Source organism: Danio rerio, chromosome 7 (genome assembly GCF_052040795.2).
Source record: "Danio rerio strain M-AB ecotype USA chromosome 7, GRCz13ab, whole genome shotgun sequence".
Classification (NCBI taxonomy): Eukaryota; Metazoa; Chordata; class Actinopteri; order Cypriniformes; family Danionidae; genus Danio; species Danio rerio.
The window spans coordinates 48,460,108-48,480,763 of record NC_141027.1 but is presented as its reverse complement, the minus strand read 5'-3'; the positions used below and the strand labels follow the sequence as shown (position 1 = coordinate 48,480,763).

Genomic DNA, 20,656 nt, shown 5'->3' with positions numbered 1-20,656 from the left:
CATCACATGACAGCAGCAACTACTCGAAATGCCAACAAACTTGTAAACAAAAAATCGCTTTCATTTATGGAGGAGATTCACCTTCATGACCAAGTTGTGGAATACTTCAGAAGACTAGCATAATCTGACTATCATTATTTAGAGGATTATAACAACTGTAACTGTGTAAAACTGTCATAAATGAGGTTGGTGTCGTGATATTGTTCCTTTCGAGTGCGCATGCGCATTAGCTCTGGCAACCTGAAAATATGCAGATTTTAAGCTTGGCAAACAGTTTCGGAGAATTTGATGTTTCTCTATTCAGACAGAATGCCCAAGCATACTGTCCGGAAGGCGTTTCAAAGATGGCCACCGTGTGAAATGGCTTGCCTTACTTTGATTAAACACATTTTAATTTTATTATTACATTTTTAGTTTTATTATTATTTTGATTAGTAATTACGAAGGTTAAATGAAACATAAAATATGTATATGCCAACATTTCATATAACCCATATAATAAAAAAAAAAAATCAGCACTTGTTCATTTTGGCGATATAATAAGCATTTTTTTATGGATTAAATACATTACGCCTATATGGAGAATCCTCACAAACCACCAATACCAATGTGTGTGCTTGTGTGCGCATGTGTGCACCTGTGCATGTGGTTTGAGTCACTGAGTCAGAGCTGTCAGTCTCTGCAGGTCCCTCTCATCTTAAAAGCTTTTGATGAAGCAAGTTTCATTGCAGCTCCTTGCAGGTCTTCTTAAAAGGAATTCCAATTTATTTTCGTACTTGAACATACTGCTCCTGATCACTTTGACCTGATTCATTTCCTCACATGCAGAGATAATGTGTAGCATATTGTCGAGGTCAAAAGCGAACAGATGCACATCCTGTTTTTCTGGAAAACTTCAGATTATATTTACCAGATACGGTTTGATGTTTGGAGTGCATCACCACTTTTATATATTTGTAATAATATTATTTTTAAATTCAAGGGTGCTTTTTTTAATTTATTTTATAACCAATAAAATAATTTTGCACCTTTTAACACTAATAATGCAAGTTCACTAATGAACATGTAAACACAAATACATGTTCATAGTTGCTGATGTTTGCTGTTATTTAAAAAAAATGGTTTGCTTTCATTTTTTTTTTTTGGTTTATTTTTATTTACAGTTAATCTGTACATATTGTCACTTATTGGATTCATAATAATATTAGAAGCCTTAAATTGCCATGAAACCCCCCTGTCCCAGCAGGGTGTTTTTACACCTCTAGTTTGAAAAAAGTCAGGAAAGTGGGTGAGTCCAGCTTTGTTTAGGTGGGAGTGTCGAGTAGCGAAAGAGGAAAGGAGGATAACAAAGAAAGAACAAACACAGATGCAAGGGGGATACAGTGACTAAGTTTACATGGACATCAGTAATACAATTATTTGTCAAATTATTAATTTTTTGACTTTGACTGCAGTTTGGCACTTTCACTTTCATTCAGGAACATTTCATGCATGCCCCCATGACAAACAAGATATTGGATACCTCATGCTATATGGGAGAAAAAAAAAAAACATCCGCATTTCTCGGTAACTTGGATTCACTTAGTAGGTGCAGAGAATAGTATCAGAAAGCCATGAGTCTATAGACTATCCTGTCAAAAAATCCTACACGACGGTAATATTTTAATTAAGGTGTTTACATGTTTACATTTGGAGAGCAGCATTTACAGTGGATTTTTCAGTCCATAATATTGTAATGATTTCAATGTACTGTAAACTTAATAACTAAATCATTTTGACTAAGATATGTCTTTAAAACTGAAATAGTACTGCTGATGATACTAAGTTTGCCATCTGAATAAACACAAACAGAGAACACTGATCACATGCTTACCAAATCTGTAGAGACAGGACAATCAACACAAACTAGAACCGCATTTTTTTATTTATTTTTTAATGAAGACGAGCGTTGAATCCAGATTTCACTATTTCCAAAATCAAATTGCTCACTGGTAAAAAATCTTCCTTACAAACATATTTTTTTGTGGCATATTAGCAGACCACTGTAATCCACACATATAAGTCCAGCTTCATTCTCGTAGCGGGAAATTGAAAAACAAAACCTTTGTTGCAACACATTTATAAATGCAACATGATGACCCATGTCTCTGAACAATTCTTCTTCTTCCACTTGTTTTAATTACATTTGGCAACACAAAGTGGCGTCTCTCTGCAGTCCTATTTGTGCTATCGTGCATATTAATGACGTTGCACCTCATACAAAATAGAGCGTGCTGATTGGTTCAAACCAAGTCTTTCTCATGAATTAATGATGAAAGCTCAAAGACGTCATATTGTACCCGCCAGTACAGACATCCAGTCTCCATTCTGGAATTTACACAAGGATCTAATCACCTCGACGTAGCTTCTAAATTTCTTTTCAAACTAGAAGAACAAATTAGCTTGAAATAACACAAAAACCATCAATTTTCACATTTTAGTGAAATGCATGTGTCCTAATAGTGTTTTTAGCAACGCAGGGCACATATATGACTTTGTTTTCATTTTTTGTTTTTTTGCAACCTTTTAAGACGAATATAACATTTTCTTTGCTGAAAGGCTGGAAAAATGTTCAGAATTCAATTTTAGATGATTTTGACACCTCCTCTGTCCTTTATGATGATGTCCTTTTTTATTTTATTCATTCTTTAAACATGCAACCTTCATATCGATGTACAGTATAGTGGAATTTGTTCCTTCTATAGCATACAAATCTTTGGTAAACACATGTGCTGCATTGATAATTGCAAGCATGACTTGCAGCTTCCATGCTATTCAAGTTAGAGTTAGCCATTTTAAAACTTGTCTCATATCACTTTCAACAAACAAAGAGATCTGTGCATGTTTTGCTGTCATGAATGTAAATCAACATAGAAGATATCTTTAAATAAGTATGTGTGTGTGTTCAAAAACAGGTATCGGACGTTTGTCTCTGAAGACGCAGGGCCCAATACTTTGGTGGCAACAGTGCTGGCAAAAGACCCGGATGGAGATGGAATCACATACAAAATTACAGCAGGAAATGATGAGGGAAACTTTGTCATCGACAGCCAGAAAGGTATTTATTTATTTTTTTGCTGTAATATATTTTGTGCTACGTTCTCCCTATGTTCGTGTGGGTTTCCAGGTAAGCTAAGTTGTCTGTAGTTGTCTGTGAATGGGTTTTTCTCAGTGATTGGTTGCAGCTGGAGGGGCATCCACTGCATGAAACATATGCTGAATAAGTTGGCAGTTTATTCCACTGTGGCCACCCCTAGATTAATAAAGGGGCTAGGCTGAAAAGAAAATGAATGAATATTTTGTGCTTTATGACTAAAACACAATCCACTATGAAAGCAATACACTGGTTTCTTTCAAACTCTTTACATTGAATTACAATCATTTACATCATATTATACATTACCAATTCAAATATTAAGGGTAATTAAATTGAAAAGAAATGTCTTTACAAGTCTTCCTTCTTCTTCTTTTATCTTAGATATAACATAGATACCAAAAAAGTCATTTAAATTTATACAATGCATGGGCTTTTATCCTGTTATTAACATTGACAGCAGAGAGAGACATGAGAGTTGTGCTGTATGAACACAGAGATTATATAGTCCGTACACAAACTTGTGCCCTAATGGGAAAACCGCAATTCCAACATGAGCACATACAGTGCCCTTCACTAAGATTTGCACCAAATGGTAAATATGAGCAAAAGAGGTTGTGAAAAAATGTCTTTGTAAATGTCTTTTTTATATTTTGCTCAAAAAGTTAATAATAAACCTCTGCTCTCATAAAGAAAAAAATCACAATTGCAGGAGTCCCAACATAGTTTTATGAAAAAATACATTAAATAAAATGAACTGATAAAAAAAAAAAAAAAAGGTTTTATGAAACTATTGATATGAGCATATTTAGCACAATGCATTTTTTTTTCCATTGGACTGCGACCAAAAAATAAATGTATAAAATAAAATAAATAAACAATTTTCTCTGTTTAATGTTAACCTCCTTGGGCTTAGTGGCCACATACACTAAGCCACATACGCAGTCACACACAGAATTCTCCATATTCTGTGTGGACAGCACCTTTTAGCTCTTAATTTAAAATACTTTGAATGTTTTATATTTTGTTACAGACATGCAGTGTCATTCTGCAACTGTTTTGCAGCATATGAAATATCCCAAACACTATTTTTAACTGTGAACAAAATTTTGTTTTTCCATCTCTGATAGTCAAAACATGATTAAAAAAATGTATATGTTATATATGCATTAAACAACAGTCAGGAAAAGTGTTTTATGTAAATTTATGTAAATATTAAAATAATTTTTCTCTAAAAGTACATCATATCAAAAGATGATAATTAGTTTTTATTTTAATTAGGTTCCAATGAGCCCAAATAGCAAAGAGAAATAAAAAAAATAAAAAATAAAAAAACCTGGTCCTTATAACAAGTATTGAAAACATCACCGTTTTTTCTCAGAAAACAAATTTCTAAAGGGGCCGTTGACTTGTATTCACTGGATGTTGGTAACAAGCAAAGAAATCTACATATACAAAGATAACAAATCTAATTAGTTTACAAATTAAGTTCTGTATTATAAAATGGTATGATACAGGGAAAAAGTATTGAACACATGATGAAAAGGAGGGTCTCTTCATTCAGATCTGATCTTTATGTTTTTTTTTTATTATTATTAAATCACCTGACTTGAATACAATAAAAAAATAAAAAAATAAATAAAATAAAGATCAGATTTAGGGGTGGCACGATGGCGGAGTAGGTAGTACAATCGCCTCACAGCAAAAAGGGTCGCTGGTTCCAGCCCCAGCTGGGTTAGTTAGCATTTCTGTGTGCAGATGCATGTTCTCTACGTGTTCACGTGGGTTTTCTCCGGGTGCTCCGGTTTCCCCCACAGTCCAAAGACATGCTCTATAGGTGAATTGAATAAGCTAAAATTGTGCATAGTGTATGCGTGTGAAAGAGTGGTGTTTTCCAGTGTTGGGTTACGGCTGGAAGGGTATATGCTGTGTAAAACATGCTGGATAACATGGTGGATCATTCCGCTGTGGTGACCCCAGATTAACAAAGGAACTAAGCTGAAAATAAATGAATGAAGATCACATTTGATAGATAAGCCCCGCAGAACTATCAAGATTTTTACACTCTGTTAAAGTCTGTGAAAAAATCACACCCAAGTAAATGAGTAAAACATGGGACTTAATTCTCCAAAGGAGAGGCGTCTCTAAGCTGTCACCACCAAAAATGTGTGTGTGTGTATGTATATATATATATATATATATATATATATATATATATATATATATATATATATATATATATATATATATGTATTATATTTTAGAAATGTTACTTTAGGGAAAAGAAATGTAACATGTTCAATGTTGACTTCCCCCACTTTATGCCACAGTTATTTGCATTTTAAAGCCTATTATCCCTGAAATTTAAATTATTATTTGACCATAACCTGTTTCACTAAACTATTTTAGAAATTCCAGCCAACTGGAAGTATTATGGATTATTCTGAAAGTAATGTGCATCCATCATGTCCAAACTCAGTGTTAGCTGGACTGTTAAAGTGGCCCAAAAATCTCCAAGATTCACAGCTTGAGAAGTTAGTCAGGTCTCATCATAGTCAAGAAATCATCACCATCATCACCTACATTAAGACAAATAAGAAATTTTAACTCTTGTGTGGTCTTAGAACTCTCCATATCCTGTGTAGTCAAAAATGACCCCCTTCATTAAGTCATAAAATAAAAAGTCAAAATAAAACAGCAATAGTTTATTTATTTATTTATTTATTTATTTATTTATTTATTTATTTATTTATTTATTTATTTATTTATTTATTTAGGGCGGTAAAAACTGTTCACTTTTAACTCTTAAGTCAACATGAGGGTTATGATAATGTAGAAATAAAAAAGGCCTCTATATCTCACATTTTAATTTATTTATTTATTTATTTATTTATTTATTTTTTCTTTATTTATTTATGTATTTATTTATGTAAGATTATATGAATATTTTTAATAGTGCCAGTTTTCTTTCATTTTCTTTCCAAGGGTTTCAATATAAGTGGAGTGCTCTGTATGTCAATGTAGCTTTGATGAGCATAATAAATTAAGGATTGTATGTTCATGGAAGGAACTACAAGAGAAATTGTGAGGATGCAATAAGGAGGGGATTTTGAAATCACATCACGTGTTTTGAGCATCTACGTTAACTATTCCATCCGGAAAATAGGACTTTAATCTGAAGGATTCTTACGAGTTGATTGAAGATGCAGCGTTTGGTGTGAACATCTGGTAAACAGCGAAATCCAGAATGAAGGCGAGAACAAGTCAAATTAACAGCAACATCTGTTTGAATAGGCGAGTTTGTACTGTGTGGTTGTAGATAGCACTGCACGCTGAAGTTATTAATATTGAGTCAGAAGTACAGCCAATATGGAGCTTCTCCGTGTCAAAGTTACAAGTTGAAAAGTTGCAATATGTTATTGTCATTAATCATGTTTCTATTTTTATAACTATTGCTAGAACAAATAAGCCGTTGCAGCTACTTTCACAAATATAAAAGTGTCCTCCAGTTTAATTGTACATAAGAATAATGGGGCTTAATTATTGTACAGCATTTCTTTACAGTAAAAACACCCACACAAGGATATAAATGTTAATCAGAAATCACATCTCCAGTAAAAATAGTTTTATCATGGAATAATAAAACAAATAAGTCATTTTTTTAGTATAAAGGAAGAAATAAAATCAGATGTGAGATATTAATTCTATCTATCTATCTATCTATCTATCTATCTATCTATCTATCTATCTATCTATCTATCTATCTATCTATCTATCTATCTATCTATCTATCTATCTATCTATCTATCTATCTATCTATCTATCTATCTATCTATCTATCTATCTATCTATCTATCTATCTATCTATCTATCTATCTGGATGGACTGTCTGTCTGTCTGTCTGTCTGTCTGTCTGTCTGTCTGTCTGTCTGTCTGTCTGTCTGACACTTCCTGAAAATGCTCAAGCCAGCACTATATACTATTTGCACAGCTATCTGAAAACTACAATAAAGTTAGACATCCCTGCATTCAGTGAGGTATCTAAGTACAAGACATTGAATATGTATATTTCACATTTGTACTGCATACATGTATACTTTTTGCAATTCTAATGTATTCACAGCATTGTGCAAAAGAATAAATTCTCCCTTATTTACTACAAATTCAAATACATTTTGGAACTAAACTTACAACACACACACATACACTAAACCTACAACTGTAAATTATTCATGAAATTGTTTAATTTAGAAGACGTTTTAAGGAAAAAAAAGACTTAAAACGTTAAAATTAGTTTGACAGATTTTGACTACTAGTTCAACATTTCTCTATGTAATGACTCAAGTAATGAAATGGGGACTATTGGTTTTATATGGAATGACTATTCGGCATTCACAAGTTTAGTTCATTTTGGCTAGCATGACATAAGCAAATTCTAATGTTATAAAACAGCAGAGTTGTATAAAAGCAATTGAAGCATGTCCAAAAGCATTTGCAATCTGTTGTAAGGAATGAGAAACTGCTACTAGGATGTGCACAAATGACTTATTGCCATGAGAAATGCATTAACTGTTGTGCAAATGTAAATAGTGTTGTAACAAAAAACAAAAATTACAGAAAAACTGTAATTAAAATAATATTCTTTAGGAACTGCATGTGAAAAGATCATACTTTGAGCTTTTCACTGCAAAAACACTTCACAGCCTTGTACAAAAGCATTTTAACTAATACATATTTGTAAAACATACAAACAAACAAACAATGAATAAAAAATAAATAAATAACAGAATAAATAGGTGAAGCAGTGGCACAGTAGGTTGTGCTGTCGCCTCACAGCAAGAAGGTGGCTGGTTCGAGCCTCAGCTGGGTCAGTTGGCGTTTCTGTGAGGAGTTTGCATGTTCTCCCTGCGTTCGCGTGGGTTTCCTCCGGGTGCTCTGGTTACCCCCCCGCCCCCCCACCCCCTCCCCCTCCCCCCCCCCCGCCAATCCAAAGACATTCAGTACAGGTGAATTGGGTATGCTAAATTGTCTGTTGTGTATGAGTGTGAATGAGTGTGAATGAGTGTGTGTGAATGTGGATGAAGGGCATACGCTGCGTAAAAACGTGCTGGATAAGTTGGCGGTTCGTTCCGCTGTGGCGACCCCGTAATAATAAAGAGACTAAGCCAAATAGAAAATGAAATAAATAAATAAATAAACAAACTATAAATGCTTTTTCATCTCCCGCAGTACTGAAGCTTAATAACACCTCGGTGAATTTAATATTTATTGGCAACTAAATACAAATTTGTCAACTTCTCAAAGTGACAGCACTCGCTAAGCAGCTCACGACTTAATTGCCGCACACTCCAAGACGTGTTTAGATTGATTGCGTTTTGATTGAAGGAGATCCATCCCAAGATACGGACTTCACCTGTCCTTCGCACAAAATATGCTCGCTGCTTACGCTCACAGCGCTTCAATTTAGTGCTCCATTCAGGTGATTCAAACACGTAGCGCTTCACTGCAATCACCGCGTGTCTCCGTCGATTCCCTTCCCAGTATATTCCTCATTTTCTCTCCTCGAAAGATCAAAGGGTTCCCTTTATTGCACCTTTTTCTCCGACTCGTCAGATCTTCATCTCTTCTGAAATTCCCTCCATCATTCATTAAAGCCTCTCGCCCATTAGGTTTGTTTTTTGTTGGGGCTCAGGTTGTTAATTTACTGTAACTCGCAAAGGAACGTGCTCGGGTTGATTTAATACCCCTTTAAGGATTCAAACAGCAGAGTCAATAAGATGATCAGGCCTTTTGTATTAAAGACATAAATACAAAGACTGCACGCGGGCCGTGAAGGATGTATTTACTGGCACGGCGGCGGTGTGTTTACGCTGATAATCAGCCAGATCATCGGCAGCACACTGCACCTGTCAAGCCGTTTTATTTTCCGCTGTTATTTGTAGTGTTTTGATTCTCCTTTGTTCTTTGTCCTGCTAAAAGGCCCCGTGTTAAACAAGGTTCCATCATCCTAATGCTTGGCAATGGACAGCATGTTGCGAAATAAAATACGAAAACAAAAAGAAATATAGCTGCGAGCAGCAATTAACGGGGGTCAAGCAGTTTAGCAGGATAAGGTCATATAGCAGTTAGGACGCCTGTAAGTAGTTTATTCGACAACGAAATATACGATTAGAGTGTTAAAGTTTATAGATTGAGCTAACAAATGTTTGATTAAACACTCCAGAGAAGCAACTTCGATTTTTACATATTGACAAATTTTTAATGAACATTTCGAGTGACCGCTTTTATGTCAAAGTGACCAGTATAAGCAGCCCTAAGATATAATGTGTAGATCGAGTCATGGCACCTTAGACAAAGACACGGCATGTCAAATTTTAAGTTAATCAGATAAATGGTTACCCAGATACAGTGATTTTACAATGTATAGCGCCATCATGTGGCCATTGTCTACGAGTTTTATGCTATGACCTCTGATTAACCTCTTGCATATGTGTGACAAGTTTGGTGTAGATATTTTAATTCCTTCATGAGTTATGGCTATTTTAGCTCTTCCCAACAAAAATGACAAAACTAAATAACTACATAAACTAATAATTTTGTGTTTTATTAAAAGAATTTAAAAATCTAAAGAGTAAAATGTGTGACAAGCTTTGACAAAATTTAATCTTAAATGCATTAACTGTGTTCAGTTCATGTCAATTTGGGATTCAGAATGCATTATATTACATCACATTCTTTGCTACAGAGCAGTAAAATAAACTATAAACTATAAGTGGTCTTTTACTGCCATCTAGTGGCCACAATTGTGATTTTCTTTACAAATGTTTAAAAACTAGGTGTTTAATTATACAACCAGTTATGCCTATTAGAATTATTACACAGAGGTTAACTGTGACCAAATTAGATGTTTAATACATAACAGTGTTTATATCAGGTCAAAATGTGATTCAGAATGATCCTAAATGCAATTTCCCTGACTTTAAACTCAAAAAAATGTAAAACAACAAAGGTATACAAATGTTATGAACAATAAATAAGTGGTCTTGTTGTGACATCTAGTGGTTAGAAATGGTAGGTGACAGTTAAAAGTCTGTGTTATAGTGGCTAAAATGATAGAATACTGAAAATATGTGTTTTTGAGACCTTTAAACATCGAAGATGGGCAAAAAACAAACAAACTTGTAAATCATTTCAGTGATAGGTGTGTAAATGAAGCACATTTACTGCAGTTTTAAGCCATTTTATGATGTTTTTAGAACTATTTCTACTATTATAGCGCCACCTATTGCCCGATCTCCACAAAATTTTGCATGTTTATTTGCATTGATATGCGACATGTGCTCACCAATTTTTGTGATGTTTTGCCTCTTCCTTATTGGTTTACAGGCATGTAGGTTCGTGTAGACACGCCCCTTTTGTAAATGAGCCTGTTACAGCTAGCCAAAGTGAAAAGTTCCACTTTTTTTTGATAATTATTGATCTAGATAGTCCAGAGATTCTAACAACACTAGTTTCGTTGCGATTGAGTGAAAAACCAGGGACTAGTTTGCAAAAGTAGGTTTTGTTTGTATTGATGGTTTTTTAATGAATGGTGTGAGTGACAGCAGTGGTTTTAGTGTCAAACTGTTCAGTATGAGCAGACCTATCATATGATATGTAGATTAAGTGTTTTTTGTGAAATATTGTGTAAATGAAGCACATTTACTGCATTTGTAAGCCATTTAGCATGTTTTTAAGACTATTTTTGCTATTATAGCGCCACCTATGGTTTGATCTTCACAAAATTTTGCAAGTTTCATCTCGTTGACATGCCACATGTGCTCACCAATTTCTGTGGTGTTTTGAGTTTTCCTTATTGGTTTACAGGCATGAAGGTTCGTGTGGACACGCCCCTTTTGTAAATGAGCCTGTTACAGCTAGCCAAAGTGAAAAGTTCAACTTTTTTTTGATAATTATTGATCTACACAGTCCAGAGATTCCAACAACACTGGTTTCGTCGCGATTGAACTAAAAACCAGGGACTAGTTCGCAAAAGTAGGTTTTTCCTATATTGATGCATATTTAACGAACGGTGTGACTGACAGCAGTGGTTTTAGTGTCAAACTGTTCGGTATGAGCAGGCCTGTCATATGATATGTATTTTGTGTGGTTTTGCAAAAGGTTGTGTGATACACAACCCATTACACCTTAAAATTGCGTAAAATCGCCCGCTAGTGGCCGATTTCTTTCAAAATTCTTACAGTCCTCTAGGTCCATAAGTCGAACATACCCAGCGAGTTTCGTTCCGATCGCTCATCGTTAACCTTGCTAAATGGCTGCACAATTTTAATTGGCTAATGGCGACCATGTTTTTTTAGATGTGTCATTGTCCTTATAATATGTTATGGCAAACTGGTCAAAGACACTGCATGCCAAATTTCAAGCTGATCGGACTAACGGTTGTAAGGTTAGGGTCATTTTATGGTTTTTAAGCTTTATAGCGCCACCATGTGGCCAAAGTCCGCTGTTTTTGCACTATCACATCAAATTGAGCTTATGCATGTGTGTACCAAGTTTGGTGATGATATCTCATTCCGTTCAAAAGTTATAGCTCCAATTAGCATTTAGCTTCAATTAGCATCGAACATTGTTGTGTACTGTTTCGCGTGAGAATAAAAATGTCAACTTTTTTTTGATAATTATTGATATTCAGTGTCCAGAGAACATTTGAGAGCTGGTTTGGTTTAGATTGAGTGAAAAACCTAGGACTAGTTCGTAAAAGTAGGTTTCGGATAAATCGCGATGTAGCGGGAAAACGGTGCGTCGTAGAGCAAAAATTTCTGCTATACACTTTTGTTCAGGTTAACCCAAGGATTCAAAAAATGTAAAGTTTTTGAGTCTACGACAAACGGTGAACGATAAGCGGCCAAAAATGTCCAAAAAGTGTTTTTTTGGCGCCATAGCGCCACCTATGGTCTGATTTGGCTGATCTTTGGCCAGAACGTAGTGTACCGGGGTACTACCATCTGGCCAAGTTTCAGCTCTCTCGGCCTTACGGTTTGGTCTGGGCAATAGTGACTTCGGCAGAATAATAATAATAATAATAATAAATATAGCTGCAAGCAGCAATTAACGGGGGTCAAGCAGTTTAGCAGGGTAAGGTCATATAGCAGTCAGGAAGCCTGTAAGTAGTTTATTCGCCAATGAAATATACGATTAGAGTGTTAGAGTTTATAGATTGAGCTAACAAATGTTTGATTAAACACTCCAGAGAAGCAACTTCGATTTTTACATATTGACAAATTTTTAATGAACATTTCGAGTGACCGCTTTTATGTCAAAGTGACCAGTATAAGCAGCCCTATGATATAATGTGTAGATCGAGTCATGGCACCTTAGACAAAGACACGACATGTCAAATTTTAAGTTAATCAGATAAATGGTTACTCAGATACAGTGATTTTACAATGTATAGCCCCATCATTGGCCATTGTCTACGAGTTTTATGCTATGACCTTAGACTGACCTCTTGCATATGTGTAACAAGTTTGGTGAAGATATTTTAGTTCATTCATGAGTTATGGCTATTTTAGCTCTTCTTAATAAAAATGACAAAAGAGCAGTGAATAAGCTATTAGTGATCCCCTACTGCCATCTAGTGGCCACAGTGTAATTTATTTATGTGATTACAGCCATTTAGGTGTGCATAAACATATCCCTTCTATAATTGAGCATGTTCTAACTGTATAAAATGAAAAATTTGTATTTTATTAAAACAATTAAAAATCTACAGAGTAAAAAGTGTGAAAAGCTTTAACTAAATTTGATCTTAAATGCACTAACTGTGTTCATGCCATGTCAGTTTGGGATTCAGAATGCATTACATAACATTACATTACATTCTTTGGTATAGAGCAGTAAAATAAACAATAAGTGGTCTGTTACTGCCATCTAGAAGCCACAGTTGTGATTTTCTTTACATATGTTTTAAAACAAGGTGTTTAATCATAGAACCAGTTTTACCTATTAGAATTATTATGAAGAGGTTAACTGGGACCAAATTAGATGTTTAATGCATAACAGTGTTTACATCAGGTCAAAATATGATTCAGAATGATCCTAAATGCAATTTCCCTAACTTTAAACTCAAAAAATGTAAAACAACAAAGGTATGCAAATGTTTTGATCAATAAATAAGTGGTCTTGTTGTGACATCTAGTGGTTAGAAATGGTAGGTGACAGTGAAAAGTCTGTGTTATAGTGGCTAAAATGATAGAATATTGAAAATGTGTTTTTGAGACCTTTAAACATCCAAGATGGACAAAAAAAAAAAAATCATGTCAGTGATAAGTGTGTAAATGAAGCACATTTACTTCATTTTTAAGCCATTTTAGCATGTTTTTAGAACCATTTCCACTATTATAGCGCCACCTATTGCCCAATCTCCACAAGATTTTGCATGTTTATTCACATTGATATGCCACATCTGCTCACCAATTTCTGTGATGCTTTTGGTTTTCCTTATTGGTTTACAGGCATGTAGGTTCGTGTAGACACGCCCCTTTTGTTAATGAGCCTGTTACAGCTATCTAAAATGGAAAGTTCAACTTTTTTTTGATAATTATTGATCTACTCAGTCCAGAGGTTCATACAACACTGGTTTTGTTGCGATTGAGTTAAAAACCAGGGACTAGTTCGCAAAAGTAGGTTTTGTTTATATTGATGGTTTTTTAATGAACAGTTTGAGTAACAGCAGTGGTTTTAGTCTCAAACTGTTCAGTATGAGCAGACCTATCATATGATATGTATATTAAGTGTTTTTTGTGAAATAGTGTGTAAATGAAGCAAATTTACTTTATTTTTAAGCGATTTAGCATTATTTAAAGACTATTTTTACTATTGTAGCGCCACCTATTGTTTGATCTTCACAAAATTTTGCATGTTTCTTCTCATTGATATGCCACATGTGTTCACCAATTTCTGTGATGTTTTGAGTTTTCCTTATTGGTTTACAGGCATGTAGGTTCGTGTGGACACGCCCCTTTTGTAAATGAGCCTGTTACAGCAAGCCAAAGTGAAAAGTTCAACTTTTTTTTGATAATTATTGATCTACACAGTCCAGAGATTCTAACAACACTTGTTTCGTCGCGATTGAACTAAAAACCAGGGACTAGTTCGCAAAAGTAGGTTTTTCCTATATTGATGAATATTTAACGAACGGTGTAAGTGACAGCAGTGGTTTGAGTGTCAAACTGTTCGGTATGAGCAGGCCTATCATATGATATGTATTTTGTGTGGTTGCGCAAAAGGTTGTGTGATACACAACCCATTACACACTAAAAATACGTAAAATCGCCCCCTAGTGGCCGATTTCTTTCAAAATTCTTACAGACCTCTAGGACCGTGAGTCGAACATGCCCAGCGAGTTTCGTTTTGATCACTCATCGTTAACCTTGTTAAATGGCTGCTCAATTTTAGTTGGCCAATGGCGGCCATGTTTTTTGAGATATGCCAATGTCCTTATAGTATGTTATGACAATTTGGTCAAAGACACTGCATACCAAATTTCAAGCTGATTGGACTAGTGGCTGTAAGGTTAGAGTAATTTTTATGTTTTTTTAGCTTTATAGCGCCACCATGTGGCCAAAGTCTGCGGGTTTTGCAGTGTCACCTCAAATTGAGCTTATGCATGTGTGTATCAAGTTTGGTGATGATATCTCATTTCGTTCAAAAGTTATAGCTCCAATTAGCATTTAGCTTCAATTAGCATCGAACATTGTTGTGTACTGTTTCGAGTGAGAATAAAAATGTCAACTTTTTTTTGATAATTATTGATATTCGGTGTCCAGAGAATATTTGAGAGCTGGTTTGGTTTAGATTGAGTGTAAAACCTAGGACTAGTTCGCAAAAGTAGGTTTCGGACAAATGGTGATGTAGCGGGAAAACGGTGCGTCGTAGAGCAAAAAGTTCAGCTGTGCACTTTTGTTGGGGCTAGCCCAAGGAATGAAAAAATGTAAAGTTTTTGAGTCTACGACAAACGGTGAACGTATAGCGGTCAAAAATGTCCAAAATCTTGGTTTTTGGCGCCATAGCGCCACCTATGGTCCGATTTGGTTGATCTTTGGTGAGAATGTAGTGTACCGGAGTACTACCATCTGGCCAAGTTTCAGCTCTCTCGGCCTTACGGTTTGGCCTGGGCAATAGTGACTTCGGCAGAATAATAATAATAATAATAATAATAATAATAAAAATTTTAACAAAAACAATAGGGTTTCAGCGCTTCGCGCTTGACCCCCTAAATATAGCTGCAAGCAGCAATTAACGGGGGTCAAGCGGTTTAGCAGGGTAAGGTCATATAGCAGTTAGGACGCCTGTAATTAGTTTATTCGACAACAAAATATATGATTAGAGTGTTAAAGTTTATAGATTGAGCTAACAAATGTTTGATTAAAAACTCCAGAAAAGCAATTTCAGTTTTTACATATTGGCAAATTTTTTATGAACATTGAGTGACCGCTTTTATGTCAAAGTGACCAGTATAAGCAACCCTATGATATAATGTGTAGATCGAGTCATGGCACCTTAGACAAAGACACGAAATGTCAAATTTTAAGTTAATCAGATAAATGGTTACTCAGATACAGTGATTTTACAATGTATTGCGCCATCATGTGGCCATTGTCTACGAGTTTTATGCTATGACCTTAGACTGACCTCTTGCATATGTGCAACAAGTTTGGTGAAGATATTTTAATTCCTTCATGAGTTATGGCTATTTTAGCCCTTCTTAATAAAAATGACAAAAGAGCAGTGAATAAGCTATTAGTGATCTCCTACTGCCATCTAGTGGCCACAGTGTAATTTATTTATGTGATTGCAGCCATTTAGGTGTGCATAAATATATCCCTTCTATAATTGAGCATGTTCTAACTGTATAAAATGAAAAATTTGTATTTTGTTAAAATAATTAAAAATCTACAGAGTAAAAAGTGTGACAAGCTTTAACTAAATTTGATCTTAAATGCATTAACTGTGTTCATGCCATGTCAGTTTGGTATTCAGAATGCATTACATAACATTACATTACATTCTTTGCTATAGAGCAGTAAAATAAACAATAAGTGGTCTGTTACTGCCATCTAGAAGCCACAGTTGTGATTTTCTTTACATATGTTTAAAAACAAGGTGTTTAATTATAGAACCAGCTTTACCTATTAGAATTATTATGAAGAGGTTAACTGGGACCAAATTAGATGTTTAATGCATAACAGTGTTTACATCAGGTCAAAATATGATTCAGAATGATCCTAAATGCAATTTCCCTGACTTTAAACTCAAAAAATGTAAAAAAAAAAAAAAAAACAAAGGTATGCAAATGTTTTGAACAATAAATAAGTGGTCTTGTTGTGACATCTAGTGGTTAGAAATGGTAGGTGACAGTTAAAAGTCTGTGTTATAGTGGCTAAAATGATAGAATATTGAAAATGTGTTTTTGAGACCTTTAAACATCCAAGATGGACAAAAAAAAAATACTTATAAATCATTTCAGTGATAAGTGTGTAAATGAAGCACATTTACTTCATTTTTAAGCCATTTTAGCATGTTTTTAGAACCATTTTCACTATTATAGCGCCACCTATTGCCCAATCTCCACAAAATTTTGCATGTTTATTCGCATTGATATGCCACATGTGCTCATCAATTTCTTTGATGCTTTCAGTTTTCCTTATTGGTTTACAGGCATGTAGGTTCGTGTAGACACGCCCCTTTTGTTAATGAGCCTGTTACAGCTATCTAAAATGGAAAGTTCAACTTTTTTTTGATAATTATTGATCTACTCAGTCCAGAGGTTCATACAACACTGGTTTCATTGCGATTGAGTTAAAAACCAGGGACTAGTTCGCAAAAGTAGGTTTTGTTTATATTGATGGTTTTTTAATGAACAGTTTGAGTAACAGCAGTGGTTTTAGTCTCAAACTGTTCAGTATGAGCAGACCTATCATATGATATGTAGATTGAGTGTTTTTTGTGAAAAAGTGTGTAAATGAAGCACATTTACTTTATTTTTAAGCGATTTAGCAATATTTAAAGACTATTTTTGCTATTATAGCGCCACCTATGGTTTGATCTTTACAAAATTTTGCAAGTTCCATCTCGTTGATATGCCACATGTGCTCACCAATTTCTGTGATGTTTTGGGCTTTCCTTATTGGTTTACAGGCATGTAGGTTCGTGTGGACACGCCCCTTTTGTAAATTAGCCTGTTACAGCTAGCCAAAGTGAAAAGTTCAAAATTTTTTTGATAATTATTGATCTACACAGTCCAGAGATTACAACAACACTGGTTTCGTCGCGATTGAACTAAAAACCAGGGACTAGTTCGCAAAAGTAGGTTTTTCCTATATTGATAAATATTTAACGAACGGTGTAAGTGACAGCAGTGGTTTGAGTGTCAAACTGTTCGGTATGAGCAGGCCTATCATATGATATGTATTTTGTGTGGTTGCGCAAAAGGTTGTGTGATACACAACCAATTACACACTAAAAATACGTAAAATCGCCCCCTAGTGGCCGATTTCTTTCAAAATTCTTACAGACCTCTAGGACCGTGAGTCAAACATGCCCAGTGAGTTTCGTTCCGATCACTCATCGTTAACATAGTTTAATGGCTGCTCAATTTTAAATGGCCAATGGCGGCCATGTTTTTTGAGATATGCCAATGTCCTTATAGTATGTTATGACAACTTGGTCAAAGACACTGCATACCAAATTTCAAGCTGATTGGACTAGTGGCTGTAAGGTTAGAGTCATTTTTATGTTTTTTTAGCTTTATAGCGCCACCATGTGGCCAAAGTCTGCGGGTTTTGCAGTGTGACCTCAAATTGACCTTATACATGTGTGTACCAAGTTTGGTGATGATATCTCATTTCGTTCAAAAGTTATAGCTCCAATTAGCATTTAGCTTCAATTAGCATCGAACATTGTTGTGCACTGTTTCGCGTGAGAATAAAAATGTCAACTTTTTTTTTGATAATTATTGATATTCAGTGTCCAGAGAACATTTGAGAGCTGGTTTGGTTTAGATTGAGCGTAAAACCTAGGACTAGTTCGCAAAAGTAGGTTTCGGACAAATGGCGATGTAGCGGGAAAACGGTGCGTCGTAGAGCAAAAAGTTCAGCTGTGCACTTTTGTTAAGGCTAACCCAAGGATTGGAAAAATGTAAAGTTTTTGAGTCTACGACAAACGGTGAACGTATAGCGGGCAAAAATGTCCAAAAAGTGGGTTTTTGGCGCCATAGCGCCACCTATGGTCCGATTTGGCTGATCTTTTGTGAGAATGTAGTGTACCGGGGTACTACGATCTGGCCAAGTTTCAGCTCTCTCGGCCTTACGGTTTGGTCTGGGCAATAGTGACTTCGGCAGAATAATAATAATAATAATAAATATAGCTGCAAGCAGCAATTAACGGGGGTCAAGCAGTTTAGCAGGGTAAGGTCGTATAGCAGTTAGGACGCCTGTAAGTAGTTTATTTGACAATGAAATATATGATTACAGTGTAAGAGTTTATAGATTGAGCTAACAAATGTTTGATTAAACACTCCAGAAATGCAACATCAGTTTTTACATAATGACAAATTTCTTATGAACATTTCGAGTGACCGTCATGGCACCTTAGACAAAGACACGGCATGTCAAATTTCTAGTTAATCAGATAAATGGTTACTCAGATACAGTGATTTTACAATGTATAGCACCACCATGTGGCCAATGTCTACGAGTTTCATGCTATGACCTCTGATTAACCTCCTGCATATGTGTAACAAGTTTGGTGTAGATATTTCAATCCATTCATTAGTTATGGCTATTTTAGCTCTTCCCAACAAAAATGACAAAACTATATAACTATATGAACTAATAATTTTGTGTTTTATTAAAAGAATTTAAAAATCTACAGAGTAAAAGGTGTGACAAGCTTTGACAAAATTTAATCTTAAATGCATTAATTGTGTTCAGTTCATGTCAATTTGGGATTCAGAATGCATTACATAACATAACATTACATTACATTCTTTGCTACAGAGCAGTAAAATAAACTATAAACTATAAGTGGTCTGTTACTGCCATCTAGTGGACACAGTTGTGATTTTCTTTACAAATGTTTTAAAACTAGGTGTTTAATTATAGAACCAGTTTTGCCTAGTAGAATTATTACACAGATGTTAACTGTGACCAAATTAGATGTTTAATGCATAACAGTGTTTACATTATGTCAAACTGTGATTCAGAATGATCCTAAATGCAATTTCTCTGACTTTAAACTCAAAAAAATGTAAAACAACAAAGGTATGCAAATGTTATGAACAATAAATAAGTGGTCTTGTGGTGACATCTAGTGGTTAGAAATGGTAGGTGACAGTTAAAAGTCTGTGTTATAGTGGCTAAAATGATAGAATACTGAAAATATGTGTTTTTAAGACATTTAAACATCCAAGATGGGCAAAAAAACAACAACTTGTAAATCATTTCAGTGATAGGTTTGTAAATGAAGCACATTTACTTCATTTTTAAGCCATTTTATGATGTTTTTAGAACCATTTCTACTATTATAGCGCCACCTATTGCCCGATCACCACAAAATTTTGCATGTTTATTCGCATTGATATGCCACATGTGCTCATCAATTTCTGTGATGTTTTGGGTTTTTCTTATTGTTTAACAGGCATGTAGGTTCGTGTAGACACGCCCCTTTTGTAAATGAGCCTGTTACAGCTATCTAAAATGGAAAGTTCAACTTTTTTTTCAATAATTATTGATCTACTCAGTCCAGAGGTTCATACAACACTGGTTTCATTGCGATCGAGTTAAAAACCAGAGACTAGTTCGCAAAAGTAGGTTTTGTTTATATTGATGTTTTTTTAATGAACGGTGTGAGTGACAGCAGTGGTTTTAGTCTCAAACTGTTCAGTATAAGCAGACCTATCATATGATATGTAGATTAAGTGTATTTGTGAAATAGTGTTTAAATGAAGCACATTTACTTTATTTTTAAGCCATTTGGCATGTTTTTAAGACTATTTTTGCTATTATAGCGCCACCTATGGTTTGATCTTCACAAAATTTTGCAAGTTTCTTCTCATTGATATGGCACATGTGCTCACCAATTTCTGTGATGTTGTGAGTTTTCCTTATTGGTTTAGAGGCATGTAGGTTCGTGTGGACACGCCCCTTTTGTAAATTAGCCTGTTACAGCTAGCCAAAGTGAAAAGTTCAACTTTTTTTTGATAATTATTGATCTACACAGTCCAGAGATTCTAACAACACTGGTTTCGTTGCGATTGAGTGAAAAACCAGGGACTAGTTCGCAAAAGTAGGTTTTTCATATGTTGATGAATATTTAATAAACGGTGCGAGTGACAGCAGTGGTTTGAGTGTCAAACTGTTCGGTATGAGTAGGCCTATCATATGATAAGTATTTTGTGTGGTTTTGCAAAAGGTTGTGTGATACACAACCCATTACAACTTAAAATTGCGTAAAATCGCCCCC

The 20,656-nt window shown here is 34.9% G+C and overlaps 1 protein-coding gene across 1 annotated transcript in view; it reads left to right on the top strand.

Annotated features, from left to right (window-relative positions):
* The window catches only part of si:ch211-186j3.6, a 453,204-nt gene that overhangs the window by 199,742 nt on the left and 232,806 nt on the right, over window positions 1–20,656 (top strand). The window contains exon 7 of the mRNA XM_087261712.1: window positions 2,955–3,097. Coding sequence (XP_087117838.1) covers window positions 2,955–3,097 — 143 coding nt within the window. The remainder of the gene's footprint in view (window positions 1–2,954; window positions 3,098–20,656) is intronic.